The sequence below is a fragment of the Oenanthe melanoleuca genome, chromosome Z (genome assembly GCF_029582105.1).
Source record: "Oenanthe melanoleuca isolate GR-GAL-2019-014 chromosome Z, OMel1.0, whole genome shotgun sequence".
Lineage (NCBI taxonomy): Eukaryota > Metazoa > Chordata > Aves > Passeriformes > Muscicapidae > Oenanthe > Oenanthe melanoleuca.
This window is the reverse complement of record NC_079362.1, coordinates 30,618,254-30,636,144: the sequence shown is the minus strand read 5'-3', so window position 1 is coordinate 30,636,144 and position 17,891 is coordinate 30,618,254. Positions and strand designations below refer to the sequence as shown.

At 39.1% G+C, this 17,891-nt stretch overlaps 1 protein-coding gene across 1 annotated transcript; it reads left to right on the top strand.

Moving 5' to 3' along the window:
- Positions 1 to 7,930: 7,930 nt before the first annotated feature.
- Positions 7,931 to 17,871, top strand: MARVELD2 (MARVEL domain containing 2). Its single transcript, XM_056514020.1, has 6 exons — positions 7,931 to 9,014; positions 10,638 to 10,670; positions 11,740 to 11,876; positions 12,696 to 12,867; positions 13,275 to 13,325; positions 14,251 to 17,871. Exons 1-6 carry the CDS (start codon positions 7,938 to 7,940, stop codon positions 14,365 to 14,367), a joined length of 1,587 nt encoding a protein of 528 aa, XP_056369995.1. The 5' UTR covers positions 7,931 to 7,937; the 3' UTR covers positions 14,368 to 17,871.
- The last annotated feature ends 20 nt before the right edge of the window (positions 17,872 to 17,891 follow it).

Below are 17,891 nucleotides of genomic sequence, written 5' to 3'. Positions count from 1 at the left end.
GATGTAGTGCCCTTAAGACTTAAAGAGCTAGAGCCTGACTCTTTGGAGAACACAGAATCACGGAATGGTTGAGGTTAGAAGGAATTTTGCATTGGTGCAAGAGGATTAGGTCAGGGAATACTTCAGCACACTGGAAATAAATAAATCTATGGGCCCTGATGGGATGCACCCATCAAATGCTGGGTGTTGAGGGAGTTGGCAGATGTAACTGTGAGGCCCCTCTCAGCAACCTTTGACCAACTACAGCAATTGTGGGCACTGCCCAAAAACTGGAGAAAGCTAATGTCACTCCTATCTTCCATGATGGTAAGAGCCTTCTCCTACCTTTTCCTGTTACTTTGGATGTTGTAAACTGTTCCTTGCAGAATAAAGAACAGAATTGTGTTCCCTCAAGAAGCTCTCTGGATATGATTTGCAAGGCTTTTCAGGTGATTTTCTTCTATGACAGATAAAGGCATATGATTTTGGTGAAAGTTAAATGACATTTTGACCAGTTCTGCTATAAAGGTGTTCCGCTCCCTGTTGAAACTCAGTAAAGAGAGCTGTGCAAAACATTTTTGATGTATTAGTCTAGAGCCTGAATAATTTTTTTTATAATGAATATGTAGAAGGGTTATGTCTATAATGTAAAATCTCAGAATTAGTTAGCCCAAATCCAATATTAGATATCTGTTACATAAATATTTATATAATTCAATGCAATGCCCTGTATTCTTTATGATTTTTTAATCACTATGACTTTACAGACCAAAGCTATTTATGATGTAATCTTTATTTGGGGGAGATATTTTTACTATTATGTTCTGTATACTTATCTAGGTTGTTACTGCCACACTTGAAGCATTTATGAAATAGCCCATTGACTTTGTATATGGCACTTCTGAAATAATTCATTTTGCTTTGAAGTGGCCACAGCTGCTGGTAAATTGAAGAGCTGGATTATATTTGATGTATTAACTGCATGTCAGAGGGAAGAGCGTTGTGTTTCTAGGTTTAACTTGTAAACATGAAAATAAATTTATTCTGGTGGTAACATTCTAAGGTTGTATTGTTTTATGTGCATTAGTAAAACATAACAAATACCTCTCATTAAAAGCATTTTGGCATTTTGGATTTCATGCCATTACACGGGTAAATGGATGGGCATGTCCAAGAGAGGTTCACTAGCTTACTTAAAGAGCTCATATATACTGTAGAAAAATGAAATAGTCCTAAGTTAACCTTAGATTTTAAATAAACTATCTTGAACTATAAAAACCAGAGTTACGAAGAGAACTTCAGAAAAACAAAGGTAACAGTTTTACAACTTCTGCAAGAGATATGTCAGAATTAGATACTCACATCATATTGCACTGAACACTGCTGTCTTGCATTTTATTTGGTGGAGACTAATGAGACAGGATGATCATGTCAAATAAAAACGGCTCAGTTGTTCGGGTGTTTCACTTAGATAACAGATTTGTACTCAATGATATTTTGCAAATTTTGGGGAGACCTCACCTTGATGCTGATATCCTGAGCACTATCAGAATATAGTATTATATTACTTTTTACACAGGTAATTTTTATTTTGCATTTCTGTATGTGCAGCACAAGCAATACAGTCACTTTGGCAGTATTAATGGATAAAATGGATCCATGATAATCACAGGAAAAGAGGCAGATAAATATGTAAAGTTTAAGTTCCCTTAGTTCAATAAAGAGCTTTCACTTGCCACTAAATCCAACTGTGGGTTTAAAATTTGAGTATTAAGTTAAAGAAGGGGTTTATTCCTTGTAGTTCATGTCATTGTGAGAAAGGTTCTTAGAAAAATAACCTAAATGAAAGGCTCTCTTTGCCTTCTTATACTTCAGTGAGAACATTATACAGGTCATGCCGATAGATGAGAAATTAATAATTGAATAGAATGCAACTGAAAGATTATTTACATATGTTTGCATTTCTGCTTTGTTTATAAAGAAGAAATTTAAAAGAAAGGCAAACTGTACACTCATTAGAGCTACAATGAGTAACTAAGGATCCCAGGTTCTCTTTGAGATCAGTTATTAATTATTTTAAAAATACTCCACACCCTGTATTTGGCTTAAGGCACAAAAGTGGAATGGAGCTTGCTAGTTGAGATGACTGGGTTGCCTTCCTAATTAAAAAATCTTCTTTTAGCACTTCTATTCATAAAACCTTTTCTGTTCCTTATATTTCCTTTTTTTTTTCCTTTTTTCCTGCTTTAGAATATTATCAGTATGATGTAGTAAGTGTAGAGCTTAAAAAAATTGAATCATGCTCTTTATCCTGTTTAAATTATTGCTTTGCTTTCTCATTGAAAAATCACTTTTGGTCAAAGTGGAAAGAGACATCACCACTCAAACATAAAGCGACAGCAGTGTCTGGAACAAGGAATGCATATTTGATATTTCAGAAGAGTGGGAGGTACAAGATGGCAAAGATGCTTTCTTCTGTGTTTTACGTGTTCAGGAGGAAATAAGCTACTGCAAAAGTTTAATCCATTTTTCTTTGTAATTGAGAAAAAATGTCAGCTTCTAGCAGCTAGTTATGTTAAAGTGAGGCTTAGGTTAACTTCTAATTCATGCTTGGACATAATAACAGTATAAAAACTAATGAAAGTTTGTGGTAACTTGAATTGCAGCTGTCTGCATCCATTAGCTAGATAGCACACACTTCAATAAAGGTCTGTTACATGTACATAATAAAACTGGGTAACTCTAATTGCAGTAGGTTTATGTGCCATCACACACAGCAAGCCAGGTAAATAGCCACCACATTTGTTACCTTGTGTAAAAGTAAAATTTTTATTTTGTATAGAATTTACACAGTGGTGTGGTTCTGTTTCGTATTTGTCAAAGGTTATAAAACAGTCCTGCAGCCTCTCAGCTACTGTTTCACTTATTTGTGTATAAGAGTGTGATTCCTTCTGCTGTTTTTTCCTCTCTTTCACTCACCTCCTTTATGTCTTTTGTGAGGAATAAATATGTGAGAACTCCTTTCTGACCTGGAAGGTTTTCCCACCTCTCTTTGCTGCCCTGTCTCCCTCTCCACCTCTATGTAATGTTTTCAACTTTCCTACTATTGAAAATTCAACATTTTAAACACTCAGGTTGGGTAAATTTACTTCCTGTCTGCTCCCTGTATGGGGCCACAGTGTAAAATTTTAACGTTTAAAAACTGTGCTTCCTAAGAATTTTATATTGCAATACTATCTGCACTCAGCTAAATTTGGATCTATGATGGCATTGGCTGTCCGTGTTTAGATAACAATGCATAGTTTTCCAAAATCATTTGAGGAGAAATAAGGAGATGAGGGGGATATGAAAATAATTTAATAAAGTATAATGTAACTAATCAGGCATTGACTATGTAACACTTACTATACAATTAAGTACTTATGCCTGCATCAAGAATGTCCTAGGAAATGAAAATGATGCAATATTTTGGTCAATGGATTCAGTAGTCGCTAGAAATCTTGTTCAATATACATGTTAAGTTGCTATTCATGCAGTTACATATCTCTGTTCTTGCTCCTTGTCATTTGTATTTAATTTTGACAGACATTGCCTCTCTTTCTCTTTAACCAGCTCACGCTAGGGGGTGGAGCTTTCTTTGCTGCAAGCTTTCACAGCTGCCTTTGATCTTTCTGCTCCACAATGTCAGGAGGAATCTGAGCTCACCTTTCTCTAATCACCAGAGCTAAGGCAGCGAAGCCTTCTGTCCCTGCACCTCACCATTAGCTTTTGCTGTGAGGAAAACAGCTTTCCTCCTGTGTATGAGCACCACTTCTCAGGTCATGAATGCCAGCTCCCTAACCATCTAAATGTATCCTAGATTTTATAGAATGTTTTTCCTTTTACAATGCATAAAACCTGAAGTAATTTTATCTAATATATTTATTTCTGTTTTGTTTGTATGAGTTTTTAATATGACATTAAAAAATCACATATGTCTGCAAAAACGTTCAACCTATACCTTCACCACCACTATGCAGACTTCTTTTCTGACATAGATAGATGATGTCAGAGAGACAATGAACACTTGAGTACTGCTGTTGTTCTTTGTAGGAATACCTAGAAATGTGAATGTAATTTCATATTCATATATGCATTTTTTTATACCCTGAAATTGAACTTCTAGATTCTTCTCTAACTGTTCATGAAGGATAGAAGACAATTATTTTCTTACAAGCTATATTGCTTCATATGTCTAGTTTAGTATAGGTGACAGTAAATTCTTAAAGACTGTTAAACTACATCAAAAGCATGGGATTCTGGGCTGTATCTGAGCCCCAGAGGTTCCTTATCAGTTAAGAGGTAAATGCTTGATGCTTTGAGGGAGATGTTATACATAAATCTGTTAGATAAGTAAGCAGAGCAGATAAGATTTCTACTCAATGTTAAAGTTGTTCACATATTTTACTAAAAGGTACTTGTATTAAAATACTTGCTTGAAGAGGCGCATTTGTATTTTTCCTTAAACGGAAAAATAAACAGGGGGCCTCTGATAATTCTATTCTTTGTGTCCAAGTTAATCTCTCTCTGTATTTCTGAGAGAATCGTAATTCCTTATTCATAAAAAAAAAAGTAATGTAGAAATACCGCAAAATATTCCTAATGTCAAGTTTAAGCTGGTGCAGTTTCAACCACATTAAACTGTCATGTAAATGTGCTTATCAAAAATAGCTTGTTCATGAGATTCCAAAGTGCTTGTCAATTTTTTACATTTGAACAAATACTTTTGTAGAGTGTAGCAAAAAAAAAAAAAAAAAAAGTATGTTGGTCCACACCATTAGTGAAATTTATGATTGAAGGATAAAAATTGTAATTTTAATATCCAGTGAAGGCAGAAATTGGGGAATGCATCATATTTGTGATCGGTATGTATTAACTCCATCTGCTTATGTATTTTCTAGATTCATTCTTCAGCAGTTTATGTGTAGTTATCATTAAAGCCATCTTGCTGTTTTTCCTTGCACAGAATATATCAAATAATTGTGGGAGGAACGGGTTAAAGCTTGGAAGACTGTTGAGAAGGATTGTAAATCAATCACTCAGGTGACCTTGCAGTTGGAAATAACTCTTTATAAGCCTCTGAGAACCACAGTCCAGTGATCCTCTAGAACGGACCATCTCTGCTTCTGTGCCTCTGCGCTGCTTTGGGGATCCCTTCATCAGCAAGGTAAATGGAAATACATTGATTGTTTATGTTCTGACTGCAAGTTTGTAGCTGTTCTGGCTGCCTGCCTGTGTCAACTCACAGTTTGAAACAAAACCAGTAACATCTTTAAAACTTAAGTAACTTCATACAATTAAATTTGTATCTGTCCCATCGAAGTGAGACGTATGTCATGCTTTATAAATACGTGAGCCAGGGTCCTCATGTTGCAGTATTTTAAATCCTTCATCTCTTTCTCTACTGCATGGATTTTAGGTGTCTGATTATGTTGAATTTGTGATGTTATTTGCCATTCAGTCTCATAAACTCCTGGCAGAATTCTTATGGCAGACCACATCCTTACTGGCCTGTCTAACATAGCATCAGTAGCAAAGCTGCTCGTCTCAGTCTTCACAAGGTTCTCTTTTTTTTTTTCAGAAGGTTATGTTTAGGAATATACTGGATAGCCCACGTCCCAGCACTGATCTCTGCAGAACTTTAGTGGCAAGTTTCCTTCATTCCAGGAGTTAACCATTAACTCATACTCCCTTCTCCCATTTCCTTCCCATCTGTTAATTATTCATCAAGCCTAAGAGCGAAGGTGTTATTTTAGGCTTAAGCCTTCTTTTAAGGCTTAAGGTTTCTTTCAAAATAAGTCTGCTTTAGGAGACTTGGAGAGAAGCCTTTTGGAAATCCCATAGACTCTATTAACTAGATCCTCATTGCTTATTGATCCTTTTAAAGGCTTTAAAAGCTTTTCCTTGCAGTAATAAACAAGACCAAAGTTTGCAGTACATTTAAAAAATGTGTACAATGAGGCAAGTACCAGATGATTACTGAGTACGGTATTTAATCCAAAAACCAGTGTTTAGACATCTGGGTCACTAAGCTATGTTAATTACTCCTAATAAAAGGCTTTATGTCTTAACTAAGGCTTTACCATCTGGATTAATTAATTTTTCAAGGTATGTAATGATAACTGTGTGATAAATACATAGCTTATGGACTGCAGGGGTTTATTAGTATTTGGAGGCAATTTGTAAATATGTTATGAAAATGAGAAAATATGAAGTGAAAAACACTTCAAATGTATATAAACTTTGGTATCCAAAATAATGCAGATATAAACAGGACCACTTAACTAAATATATGAATTAATTATTTTCCAGTGTCTTTAATGCTGAGTGCATTATGATCTACCCAATATAATACTGGTGATTATTTTTCTTAGGTCAGATTTCCTTTATACAAAACATAGGAAGACACTACAATACTGTAAAGGTATTTTTGGAGGTAAGCTTAGAACTTATCTTTAAAGAACACCTTCTTTTTTATTAAATTAAGGAATAACTCTTTAACACATTTTTATTTACTTTGCATTTGTATAGCTTGTTTCCAGAACCCATGATTGATAAGTTGTGAGCATTTGAAGGTTTTATTAAAATTTATACCTTAAGAACAATCACTCTTTGGAATTTTAAACCCTATAAAAGGAGAAACTGAAGCATACTGTGAACAAGTTGATAGCCCATACTGACAATGCAAATAAAACTCCTACTGCATTAATACTGTTTTGTACTCAGATGCAGATTACGTGGTGAATGTAGAAAGCTCTTTGCAGAAGACAATGGTGCAGCACACCAGATTTCTCCTTCAGCTCCTGAACCTGATAAATACTGGGAGAAATGCTAGTTTTGTCCAAACAGACTGCTCAGTGCCTTGGGTTTTGCTGTCATTGGGCTGGCTCCATGCCAGGCACTGCCCAAGCACAGCACAGGTTGGGACTGAAGCACAGTTCTGAGGAGAAAGACTTGCGAGTCCTGAAGGACAGCAGGCTGTCCATGAGCCAGCAGCGTGCCTCCGCGGCCAAGAAGGCAAACGGAATTCTGCAGTGCATTAGGAAGAGCATTGCCTGCAGTTTGAGGGAGGTGGTCCTGCCCCTCTATGGTGAGGCATATCTGGAGTGCTGTGTCCAGTTCTGGGGTCCCCAATACAAGAGAGACATGGAGTTCCGGGAGTGGGTGCACTGGAGAGCAGCAAAGTTGATGATGGACTGAAACATCTGCCTCTCTTACCAAAAAGGGCTGAGGAAACGGCACCAGCTTAGCCAAGAGAAGAGATGACTGAGAGGGGACCTTATCAATGTCCCTAAGTACCTAAAGGGAAGGTGCTAAGAGGATGGATCAGTGGTGCCAAGCAATAGGACAAGAGACAGTGGGCAGAAACGGAAGCAAAGTAAGTTCCACCTGAATGTGAAGAGTGCCTTTCTTTCTGTGCGAGTGACCAGGCATTGGGACAGATGGTGGAGTCTCTCTCAGCGGAGATACTCAAGAACTGTCTGGATGCAGTCCTGTGCGATGTGCCCTAGACGACCCTCCCTGAGCACCTGAGCAGGGAGATTGGAACCCACGACCCTCTGCGGTCCCTTCCAACCCGACCCACTCTGTCGCGCTGTGAGTCACCCTGTCACACCGCGAGTCACGCTGCGCCCGTCCCTCCTGCGCGGCCCGGCCGCGCCCCGCCGGCGCACGGCGGTTTCGGAAAAGCTCCCGCCGCTCCTGGCGGGGCCGTCCCGCCGCTCCCGGCCGGAAGCTCCCGCCTCCCCGGGCGAAGGCCGTGGGGCCGCCGCAGGTGAGGCCGCCGGGGCGCGCAGGTGTTGGGCGGCTGCTCCCTCCCGGGCCAGTGGGCGCTCTCCGCCCGGCTCGTCCCTCTCCGGCGCCGGCTGCCCTTGGCACCCCCCGGCAGCTGCCTCCCGTCGGGTGAGCCGAGCGCGGCCATGTCGCGGAGCTCGCAGGGCGGGCGGCCCGGCAGGTCCCCGCCGCCCCGCGGGGCCAGCCCCGGCTCGGCCGCCCCGCTGCCGCCGCCCCCGCTGCCCCTGCAGCCCCCCTTCGGCCCCGGCGGGGCCAGCCCGGGCCCCAGCGGCCCGGCAGAGCTGAAGCCGGTTCGGCGCTTCATTCCGGACTCGTGGAAGAACTTCTTCAAGGGGAGACGCCAGCCCGGCTCCAGCTGGGATAGCACGGCCTCCGACATCAGGTACATCTCGGACGGGGTCGAGTGCTCGCCGCCCGCCTCTCCCGCCCCGCTGCAGCCCGGTGCCAAGGCGGTGCCCGGCTCCTACACGGACCCGTTCGGGGGGTCGGGCGGGAGCTACAACTCTCGGAAGGAGGCCGAGGCCATGCTGCCCTCCGGAGACCCCTCGGGCTCGCTGGAGCGGCGCGCCGGCACCGGGCAGACGTACAGCGAGCGGGTGGAGGAGTACCACCAGCGCTACGCCTACATGAAGTCCTGGGCAGGGCTGCTCAGGATCCTCGGCGTGGCCGAGCTGCTGCTGGGCGCCGCCGTCTTCGCCTGTGTCACCGCCTACGTACACAAGGACAACGAGTGGTACAACATGTTCGGGTACTCGCAGCCCTACGGATACGGGGCGGGCAGCGCCTATGGGGGATACTCCTACAGCGGGCCAAAAACGCCCTTCATCCTGGTGGTGGCGGGCATGGCGTGGATCGTCACCATAGTGCTGCTCGTGCTGGGCATGTCCATGTACTACCGAACTATCCTCCTCGATTCCAACTGGTGGCCCCTGACCGAGTTTGGGATCAATGTGGCCTTGTTCTTCCTGTACATGTCGGCTGCCATAGTGTACGTAAACGATACCAACCGAGGCGGGCTGTGCTATTACCAGCTGTTCAAGACGCCGATAAATGCGGCTTTTTGCCGTGTGGAGGGCGGTCAGACTGCAGCAATCATCTTCTTGTTTGTCACGGTGATCATGTATCTAATTAGTGCGGTGGTTGCCCTAAAGTTGTGGAGGCACGAATCGGCCAGGAGGCACAGGGAATTAATGGAACAGGAGGTAAGTCATTAGTTACTGTTTTCTGTCTATCGGGTACCATATGATGGGGAGGCAGCAGCTGTAAGATCTTACCGTGGTGTAGACGGAGTCGAATCAAATGTCTTCTCTACAGCAGATCTATAGCCCTGAGGTTGAATTTTAACCAGTCTTACAGTATTAGAAACTGCCAAATGAAAAGTGTTTTTAAGGTGTCAGATCGAAAGTCTTGGACGCTTTTTTTTTTTTTTTTTTTTTTTTTTTTTTTTTTTTTTTTTTTTAATGTTTATAATTCACCTTGGGTAAGGACCTGGCTCTGTTCTCTTCATAATACTGGGCTCTCTTCTTGAGTCAGCTGATTAACTACTTCCTAGTGTGTATTTTCCAAACAAAGGAGGAAACGAACAATGTTCATCTGTTCAGCAGGGTTAGGTGGCTTAAAGCCACCTAGCATTTATTTGAAAACTGTGCATTCAGCACATCAGGTGCTAGTGTGAATAAACCTAAGAATGTGAAACACTTATTTTTGCTTTGTAAGCAAAATTCCAAGCAAAACGTCTTTATGCCTTTTCAGCTTTCCTCACAATAGTTATCAGCAAATATTAGTAGTAATAGCTTTGGCTAGATTTCAGTGTCTCAGATTTCAGTCAGCCACATCTTCTTCATGTCAGATATTTTGCCTGACCACTGGCCTTGCCCATCCTAGAAGCATTCAGTATTTGCCTGGTCAATGATAAACTATACCAGTAGAGATTGAACTCTGTAGGTAAGAGCGTCAAAAGTAATTTTGTGAAACTTACTTCACTTGAAAACTTCACCAAAAAACTCTTTAAAAATGAGTAAGACTTAATATGGAGTGAAAATTAATGCATGTGAAATGTACATAAACCTAACTTAAGGAGGGGTCAGCCTTTAAGTGATTTTAGAAGGCAAGAGTTTAAAGCTGTATTTCCTCTGCTCTGTGTCTTCAGTCTGATTTGAAGCATTTTCATTTAACAATAATTTCTAGTTCACCATCTTCCATAAAATTGAGACTTTTCTTTTGAGAGCTAATTATAATTCTTCAGTTAAAGTTTTTTAACAAACTGATAGTACGACCTCCAAGAATGAGGTGATTGCCAGTTACAAGGTATTCATTCTTCCCTGTTACTATCCAAGTTCTTTTAGTCCAGTTACTAAACATTTTTAAAGGGAATACTTTAATAATAGAGGTTATACTCTGGAGAGTGCTGTGCAAAACAGCTGCAGGTTGAGCTACTGGTTAGTGCACTGTTGTGTGTTCTAGGCAATGAATTAGGCTCAGAGTGTTAGTGAGTTAATGAACTCTGTGGGCTGGAATGTGAAACAATAATAAAGGAGCTTGAGAAGTGGATGGAGTATTTCCTGCAAGCTGTTCCTTACAGCTGTGCTCTGGGAAATCCTGTCGTTTTAGGGTTTGGGTGGTTGTTTTCCTTAAGCAACAAGTCTTGAAATTAGTGGATTTGAAAATATTCCTTATGCTAAATTTCATCATACCTAAATATAAATGTAATTTTCTATACAGTATGATTTTGAAAATGTTAAAATTTTAGGAGTCTGTGCTTATGCATAACAGTTTTGCTGAAAATAAAACTTAGTTCTTTCTTTTTTTTTTTTTTTTTTTGATAGATGAAAACACAATCCTCGTTTCCAGAAAAGAAGGTAGGAAAAATAAATTGATTTTTCTGTTTACTGATATTCTAAATGGTTATTCTTTCCCTTGTATTTTTAATTTATTTATTTGTTTGCTTATTTGACACCAAAGAGATTAGGTTTCATTTTTAAAGTTAGAATGGACAGCCATCTCGTGCCTAGAAGATTCAAAAGGAGTTTGTAAAGAACTTACTTCTAGTTTGGCTAAGTTAAAAAAATCTATAAAATTGTAAAATAGCAGATGTGATGGCTGCCTCTCCATGTGCTCTTACCCTTTTCTGTAAGGTGACAAATTCTCATCACAGAGTTTGGCAGACATGACTAAAACAGCAGGTCATCTGATTCTTGATAGGTTTGAGACTCTCTTCCTGGCTGTGTGCTTAATTTGCAGGAGAGTCAGTGGAAGCACAGTGTAGGTGCTCTGTGGGTTGAGCTTCTTCCTTGGTCTCTCTTCCTTGGACTGCTCCAAAAAACTCTTTCCAGTTCTAAAGAATCATCAATGTTAGTGTTTCAGCCACACAAAGTGTCATTGCATGCACTGCAAAGATTGCATAGGGTTTCCAGAGAAATTATGATGTATTAATTCCAGTCTTAAATGTGTGGATTTTCTACCACTGTTTTCTCTGTTGATTCAGAACTGGATCAGGATCCTTTCATTTGTGTTTTAAGAAGATTCCACGTTTTTGTTTCTGGATCAATGGTAGAATTGTGCTGTAAGAAACAAGGAGAAAAGGGAACTCCAGAGAACTGAAAAATTCCAGTTTATTCACAAATTAAATGAATACTTAAAGGAAACTTCCTCACAGTATTTTTTTAAGACATGCAAACAAATCTTTCCAAATCTCCAGAAGTATTTATCTGTACTGCTGTTAGGACAAACTGAAGAAAAATACTGTGTGAGAAGCATTACTGTAACTCATTAAACTGTTTTTCTATTTACAATAAGAGTTGTAAGAAATATTTGTGATTTGCTTCTACTGCTGCTCAATACACATATCTTCATCTTAAAGTTGCATATTCTGTGATACTTACGTAAAACTGATTTAATTAAGAACAAACTCCTTCTCTTTTAAAACAGTACGAAGCTGATGACAGACCAAGGGAAGAAGTCAGTTACAGGCAGCTCAAATCACTGGAAAGAAAACCAGAGCTACTTAATGGTCATATACCTGCAGGCCACATTCCTAAACCTATAGTGATGCCAGACTACTTAGCGTAAGTGACTTGATTTTGATGGACCAACTTCATGGAGGATACTTGAAAAATGCTTTTCACTCTGCATTTCTCCTATATACACTTGTGGTTTCTCTCCCATGCATGTGCTATGGGAACTCCTAATTGTGTAGTTAAAAAGTAGAGAGGATGGGACTGGTATCAGTGGCATAAGACCAGTAACTGTAAATAAGGAGTCTTAATTAAAAAAACAAACCCACACAAACCTTGAATGTTGAAGCACAATGTCATAATCAAGCAAGTACAGCAACTGCCAGAGGAGCAGAAGACTACTATATAGATACTAGAGGAAAAAACTAAAATTCAGGCCTTTTTAGGGCCTGAAATTTGACTAGTCTTATACTTTCTAAGTGCTGAATTTGTAACATGCTCCCTTTTAAAGGGTAGAGCTTTCCAAGTTTGATATAATAAATTAACTTTTATACTATTTGCTATGGGCACAAATAGAAACAAGGAGGTTTCACCTGAATATTAGGAAAATATTTTTCTCTGTGAGAGTTTGCACAGGTTTCCCAGAGAGACTGAGTCTCTATGCTTGGAGATATCAAAAGCTGTCTGGAACAGTCCTGGTCTAAGTGTTCCTGATTGTGCAGGAGGTTAGATCAGATAACCTCCAGATGTCTCTTACAACATCAGCTATACTGTGATTCTCTGATTTCAACGCTTTACAGACATGCAAATTTTAGCAGGTTATGAGATTAGCAAAAAAGTACAGAAATACACTGTTGGGGTGAAGAGTCTAAATATTGTTAATAAGTTGTATCTCTAAAACTAATTCTTAATTTATTGGTTTTTTTTCAGGAAATACCCTGTAATTCAAACAAATGAAATGAGAGACCGGTACAAAGCAGTATTCAATGATCAGTTTGCTGAGTATAAAGAACTGTCTATGGAAGTTCACGCTGTTTTAAAAAAGTTTGATGAGCTGGATGCATTGCTGAAACAGCTTCCACACCATCCTGAAAGCATATATGTAAGTACCTGTGAAATAGGCTCATGGAAAATAGTTGTATTAGGTGGTATTAGGCAGATTTTGACTGTCTTCAGCTAGGGCACAGTTTTTTCTAGTGCTGGCTGTGACCTGGTGTGAGAGGAAGTTTCCCTGTAGGTTACATCATCTCTCAGCATTAATTAGAGATACCAAGTTCCAGTTAAGATGTATACGTGGTTTTCTGGGGGTTTCTTTGCTTCATACTAGTAGCTTTTAAGTTCTAGTGAGTCACAGCTGATGTATTTTTATTATTTCTCAAATACAAGATTCACATCTAAAATGTTATAACCACAAGGTATTGATCAAATAGGAACTGATGAATATTTTGTAGAATCTACATTAATATATGGAGCACACTCAAAGTTTAAAAATCTGTGGTTTCTCATTAGGAACAGGAAAGGATATTGAAAGTTCTGCAAGAATACAAGAAGAAGAAAAATGTAAGTGTTTTTAGATTTACATTGCTATTGAATCTAATGACTAGCAAAGAGAATGTAAATAGCCAATACTTCTGACACTAGGCAGATTTCAGTACTTCAGGGTACCTGTACTGCTTTGTGTATTTTGTCTTCTAAAACTTTGGTAAAGTTAGGACACAACCCATACATTCATGCCAGCAAGCATTTTTGAGAATAGTGAATCCATAGCCACATGTGGGGAAAAACCCCAAACCACAACCCCAAACCAAGAGTTGAGCATTTTCATCTTCTGAGAGTATGCTTCATCTCTTAGCATTCTGCACTCAGAAGATTAGTTCAGTTATATTCACTGACTGACACAGCCAGTGGATGAAAACAGAAAACATAGTCTTACCATTGAAAAGAAGTTTTGTAACTTTTGAGGCATGGAATTTAGACACTCTCAGAAAGTAAATTTCAGTGTAAACCAAGAGGTCTCTCTGTAATTTTTAAATGCAAGCAGCAAATACGTATCTGCGTCCCATTAAAAACATTACATGTTACAAATACAAATTTTTTTTCTTCATGGATTTCAGAGTTTGTGTCCATCTTAGTTATCTTCATTGCTTTTTTTTGGGGGGAGGGGAAGGATTTATTGAGCATATAACAAATACAACTATTAAATCTAAATTATAAAATCTAAGCAGTAGGATGTAATTTGTATTTGCAGATTTTTGTTTTAAAAGAACTCTAAGTAACTACAACATATAAAGGCAGAACATTTTCTTCTGGCCTTTCATGAAGGAAGGGGAAACAGGAAATTAGAAAGGGCCAGGGGAAAAGAGTGTGATTTTTTGAGAATATTTAAATACTATCCTTTTAGTCAAGAACATAATTGGTAATAGACTATGCTTGGAAGAGTCTGAAAGCCGAATATATTAATGTAAAGGTTTTGTATTTTTGGCAGGATCCTGCATTTCTGGAGAAAAAGGAGCGTTGTGAATATCTGAAGAATAAGCTTTCTCACATAAAACAACGAATTCAGGACTATGATAAAGTTATGAATTGGAATGTAGAAACTTAGCAATGCCTTCACTTCATGGATGCTATTATCTGTTTTTAAAATCAATATATGTATTTTAACGTATTTATTCATTCTTTGAACAGTACACTTACGGGGATTACTTAATCACTGTCATATATTTGGATGTTGTTCATTACTGATAGGTTTTGTTTGCAGATCCAGTTGTAACTGAAGTTATGAGATAAGTTAGGAAACCTCTGCTAACATGCTGCTTTCATTCGTGCAAATCCTAGCCTCTTAAATATGAATACCTTATTTGAAAATACTTCATTTGCAAACTTGCAAAGCCTACCAGAGAAAGCAGTTTTCAAATACCTTGCAGAAACTTCGCACAGAAATGCTGTTAATAATTTTGGTTTTATTTCTATCTAACATCTTAATGATATCAGAAAGAGCTGAGCTGTTCTTTCTGTGTGGGGTTTTATGCACTGCCTAATTGTATTCAATAATTTGGGCAATTCAGAAGCTAGTTTAATAACAATTTTTATATTGTATTTCCAAATGCTGTACATTTTACCAGAAATCATCTTGAATTTTGCCCCACAAGAGAGGAAAAATAGCTTCTTATTTAAGCAGCTGGGGGAAGGGGACTTGGGTTTGGTTTTTGTATTGCCCTCTTCAGAGATGATGCAACAAATCTATACTTGGCCTTAAAGGAACAGAGGTACAGAATGAGACATATTAATGTTCCATTAGTGTTGCTATAGGTCAGTGTGCTCTGCCTGCCTTCTGGATCATGCTGTTAGGGGTACATGTGTTGAAGGGCTTCACTCTTCTTCAGCAAGTAACAGGACTTTTTGTCTATGCAGCAGCTCTTAGTGAACTTGGCATTCAGAGAGTAAGTACAGCAAAATGAATTCTCATTCAAAGTGTAAATTGCTAGTATCCTCTTTTAGGCCAGGTAAAATGTATTAAAAGACATACTTTCCAGAACATATTTGCCTAAATTCTATATATATTTTTATAATTTCTGGGGATATTTTGCTGGGGATAGGTTTGTATGTGCAAGTATTTTCATAAGCCAGTAAATTTTCTCTTTGTATCCTTTATTTACTTTATTAACTTTTTTACTTACTGAAATTGTTAGAAACATTGATAGTTTTTGTACAGTTTTCTATGACTGTAATTTGTTGGTTCTGAAATATGTTTTTAATATTTAAAAAGCCCACCAGTGTAGCCATATTACTCTATTGTTTCTAAAGACATTTTGTTCGAAAAAGGTGCTCTGGTTAGAGTTGCTGCAAATTTTTGTTAGTGATTTGGTTTTTTTCTTTGAAAGAAAATTTTTAACTTCTGCCTTAATTTAAAGGAACAACATCAGGAAAGCCATTTCCAGTTCAGTATGGTCATGGTAGCACCTCCTACTTCTGCTCTTCACTGCTGGAAATGTGTTAACATACCTCACTATGACCATTGTAGCCCTTCTGGTTTTTCAGCCCTTATCATTCACACTGCAGTCCTGATGGCCACCTTCATATTTGTAAAATTGACATTCCAGTTTTATCAGCTACTTAATGCCAATAGCTTTAGTGGATGAAGTAAATAGCACAAGATGCCATGGGAGCACTGAGAGAATTTGAAAATTTGGCACCTTTTCATTTCAAAGCCCCAATCTCATCTGCCTGGATAGTGCCTCAGTATTTTCATTATTCTGAGAACAGATGGCAGCCAGTGCTATGCCTTGTTCTCTCTTTTTCTTCTGTGCCTTTCTCTCTGGTTCTGGTTTGTATTCATTTCAAAGGAGAAACCTCTCTTCCACATAAAGGAGATGGGCCAATTTTTTATACTTGTGCTGAATACTTGTTAAATTGTTCTTTGTAAGAGAAATACTTGTCCAAATCTCCACAATTTAAATAAAGGACTTCTCACTGTATACCCAGATTTCTTGTTTTTTCTCAGTGAGAGTTCTGGGCATTGCATTGATAACAGAAGAAGATTAGTGCAAGTTTGAGGATCAACTGGTGTTCATAAAGTGCTAACAATAACATGACTGATGTTTTCTTTGAAAGATTCTGCACACTTAATAGGTCTTCTTTCTGTAGGACAGTGAGATGCAGCTCCGGGCTCCTTTTGACGGTTTCAATTTTCAAGAAACTGCCCTGTGGTCCCTCAGACAGTGTCTGCCTAGCCTGCAGAGAACCATCGTGCTGCTTCTTTCCTGCAAAATTTCCAACAAATGGATTGGGAAAAGGGAACACCATACATGTGCCTGGAATGAGGGGATCAAGTGGCAACATCTGTATGTGGATTCTTGTGTTTCCCAGCAGGATGCCACAGGTGTGGCCAAGTAGATTTTCCAAATGTTGGGAAGAGAAGGTGGGAGAGAAACACTCCCTTCTGCCCACCTTTTAGGTTCCAAACAGGATTGATGTTGGGCATGACAGAAGTAAGCTACCATCCTAATGTACTACAGACTATCCTAAGGCTGCAGCGTGTTGCAACCATTACAGTAAATTTTTTGCCCAGTCCTGTGTCTGTTACAGGTCTCAGGGCTGCTAAAGCACTTCTCATGTGTACAAACTGTGCACTGGTTTTGCTCTAACCTACCAACAGACGACTGGAAAGGGTCTTGTCTACAGTGCTGCAGACATGCTGGAGAAAGACTAAAATTAGTCTAATAGGTTAACATGTTCATGTCTCAGAGAAATTGAGATTAATGAATGAATTAATGGCCGGAAGCTAAAGTAACTCATAGCAAGACAGAAATTAGGAGGAAAGTGATGGGAGAATCCCTCAATCTGAGTTACCTAAGAACTATCAAGGAAAGTGGCCTCTTGATACTCTTGAAGAATAGAAGGCATACGCCAGACAAAACTGAAGCTTTTAGGTGATTATCACCTCAGTCTCTCTGTGTAGTCCTTCTAGGCCCAGCTCTGAATCTACACTTTTGCATGTACGTGTAAAAAATGTGCTGCAGGGTCTTACTGTGTGACTAGGTTTTTGCAGAAGGTAATTAACACATAAATGAATCACCAAGGAATATTGCCTTACATCAGTGGACTTGTCCTCAAACCCTGAGTGTACACAACAAGAAGTTTTATCCTTCAGTCTCCTCTTAGAAAATGCTTGCCTGGCTACATAGATCTACAAATCAAAATGCTCAAGATTCTTAGCATTTCTACAAATACTATAGTTTCTAAACAGGATTTGTGTTTTTCTTGTCTCTGTGAGCAGTTGGATATCCTAGATCAAAACAACTGTGGCAAGATTGGCATACTGTTTACTAAACCATACATTTTTTTCAGGCCAGATAAAGCAGTGACTAACAAATGTACCCAAAATTTTGACTTGTGCAATAGCCTGACCAGCTTTTGTGATGGCATGTTGACTACAAATGTTCATGGCAATGAAAAACCTAATTGCTTTGAAATTGTAAAAGGAGGTATCCAGTACATTATTAATGAAATACAATCAAGTTTTACAAAATGACTTTATATCCTGTATTTCAGTCCAGCACTGAAATTCTTGGTCTTGAGAATAAAAAATACTCCTGTTCTGAAAGAAGTCTTATTTCTCTCTTCTTT

Bases quoted from the DNA above. Each gene is read 5' to 3' on its own strand.
- MARVELD2 (XM_056514020.1), top strand. From the start codon at position 7,938: ATGTCGCGGAGCTCGCAGGGCGGGCGGCCCGGCAGGTCCCCGCCGCCC. The intron at 11,877-12,695 runs GTAAGTGACTTG...GTTTTTTTTCAG, and splicing joins GTGATGCCAGACTACTTAGC to GAAATACCCTGTAATTCAAA. The intron at 12,868-13,274 runs GTAAGTACCTGT...GTTTCTCATTAG, and splicing joins ACCATCCTGAAAGCATATAT to GAACAGGAAAGGATATTGAA.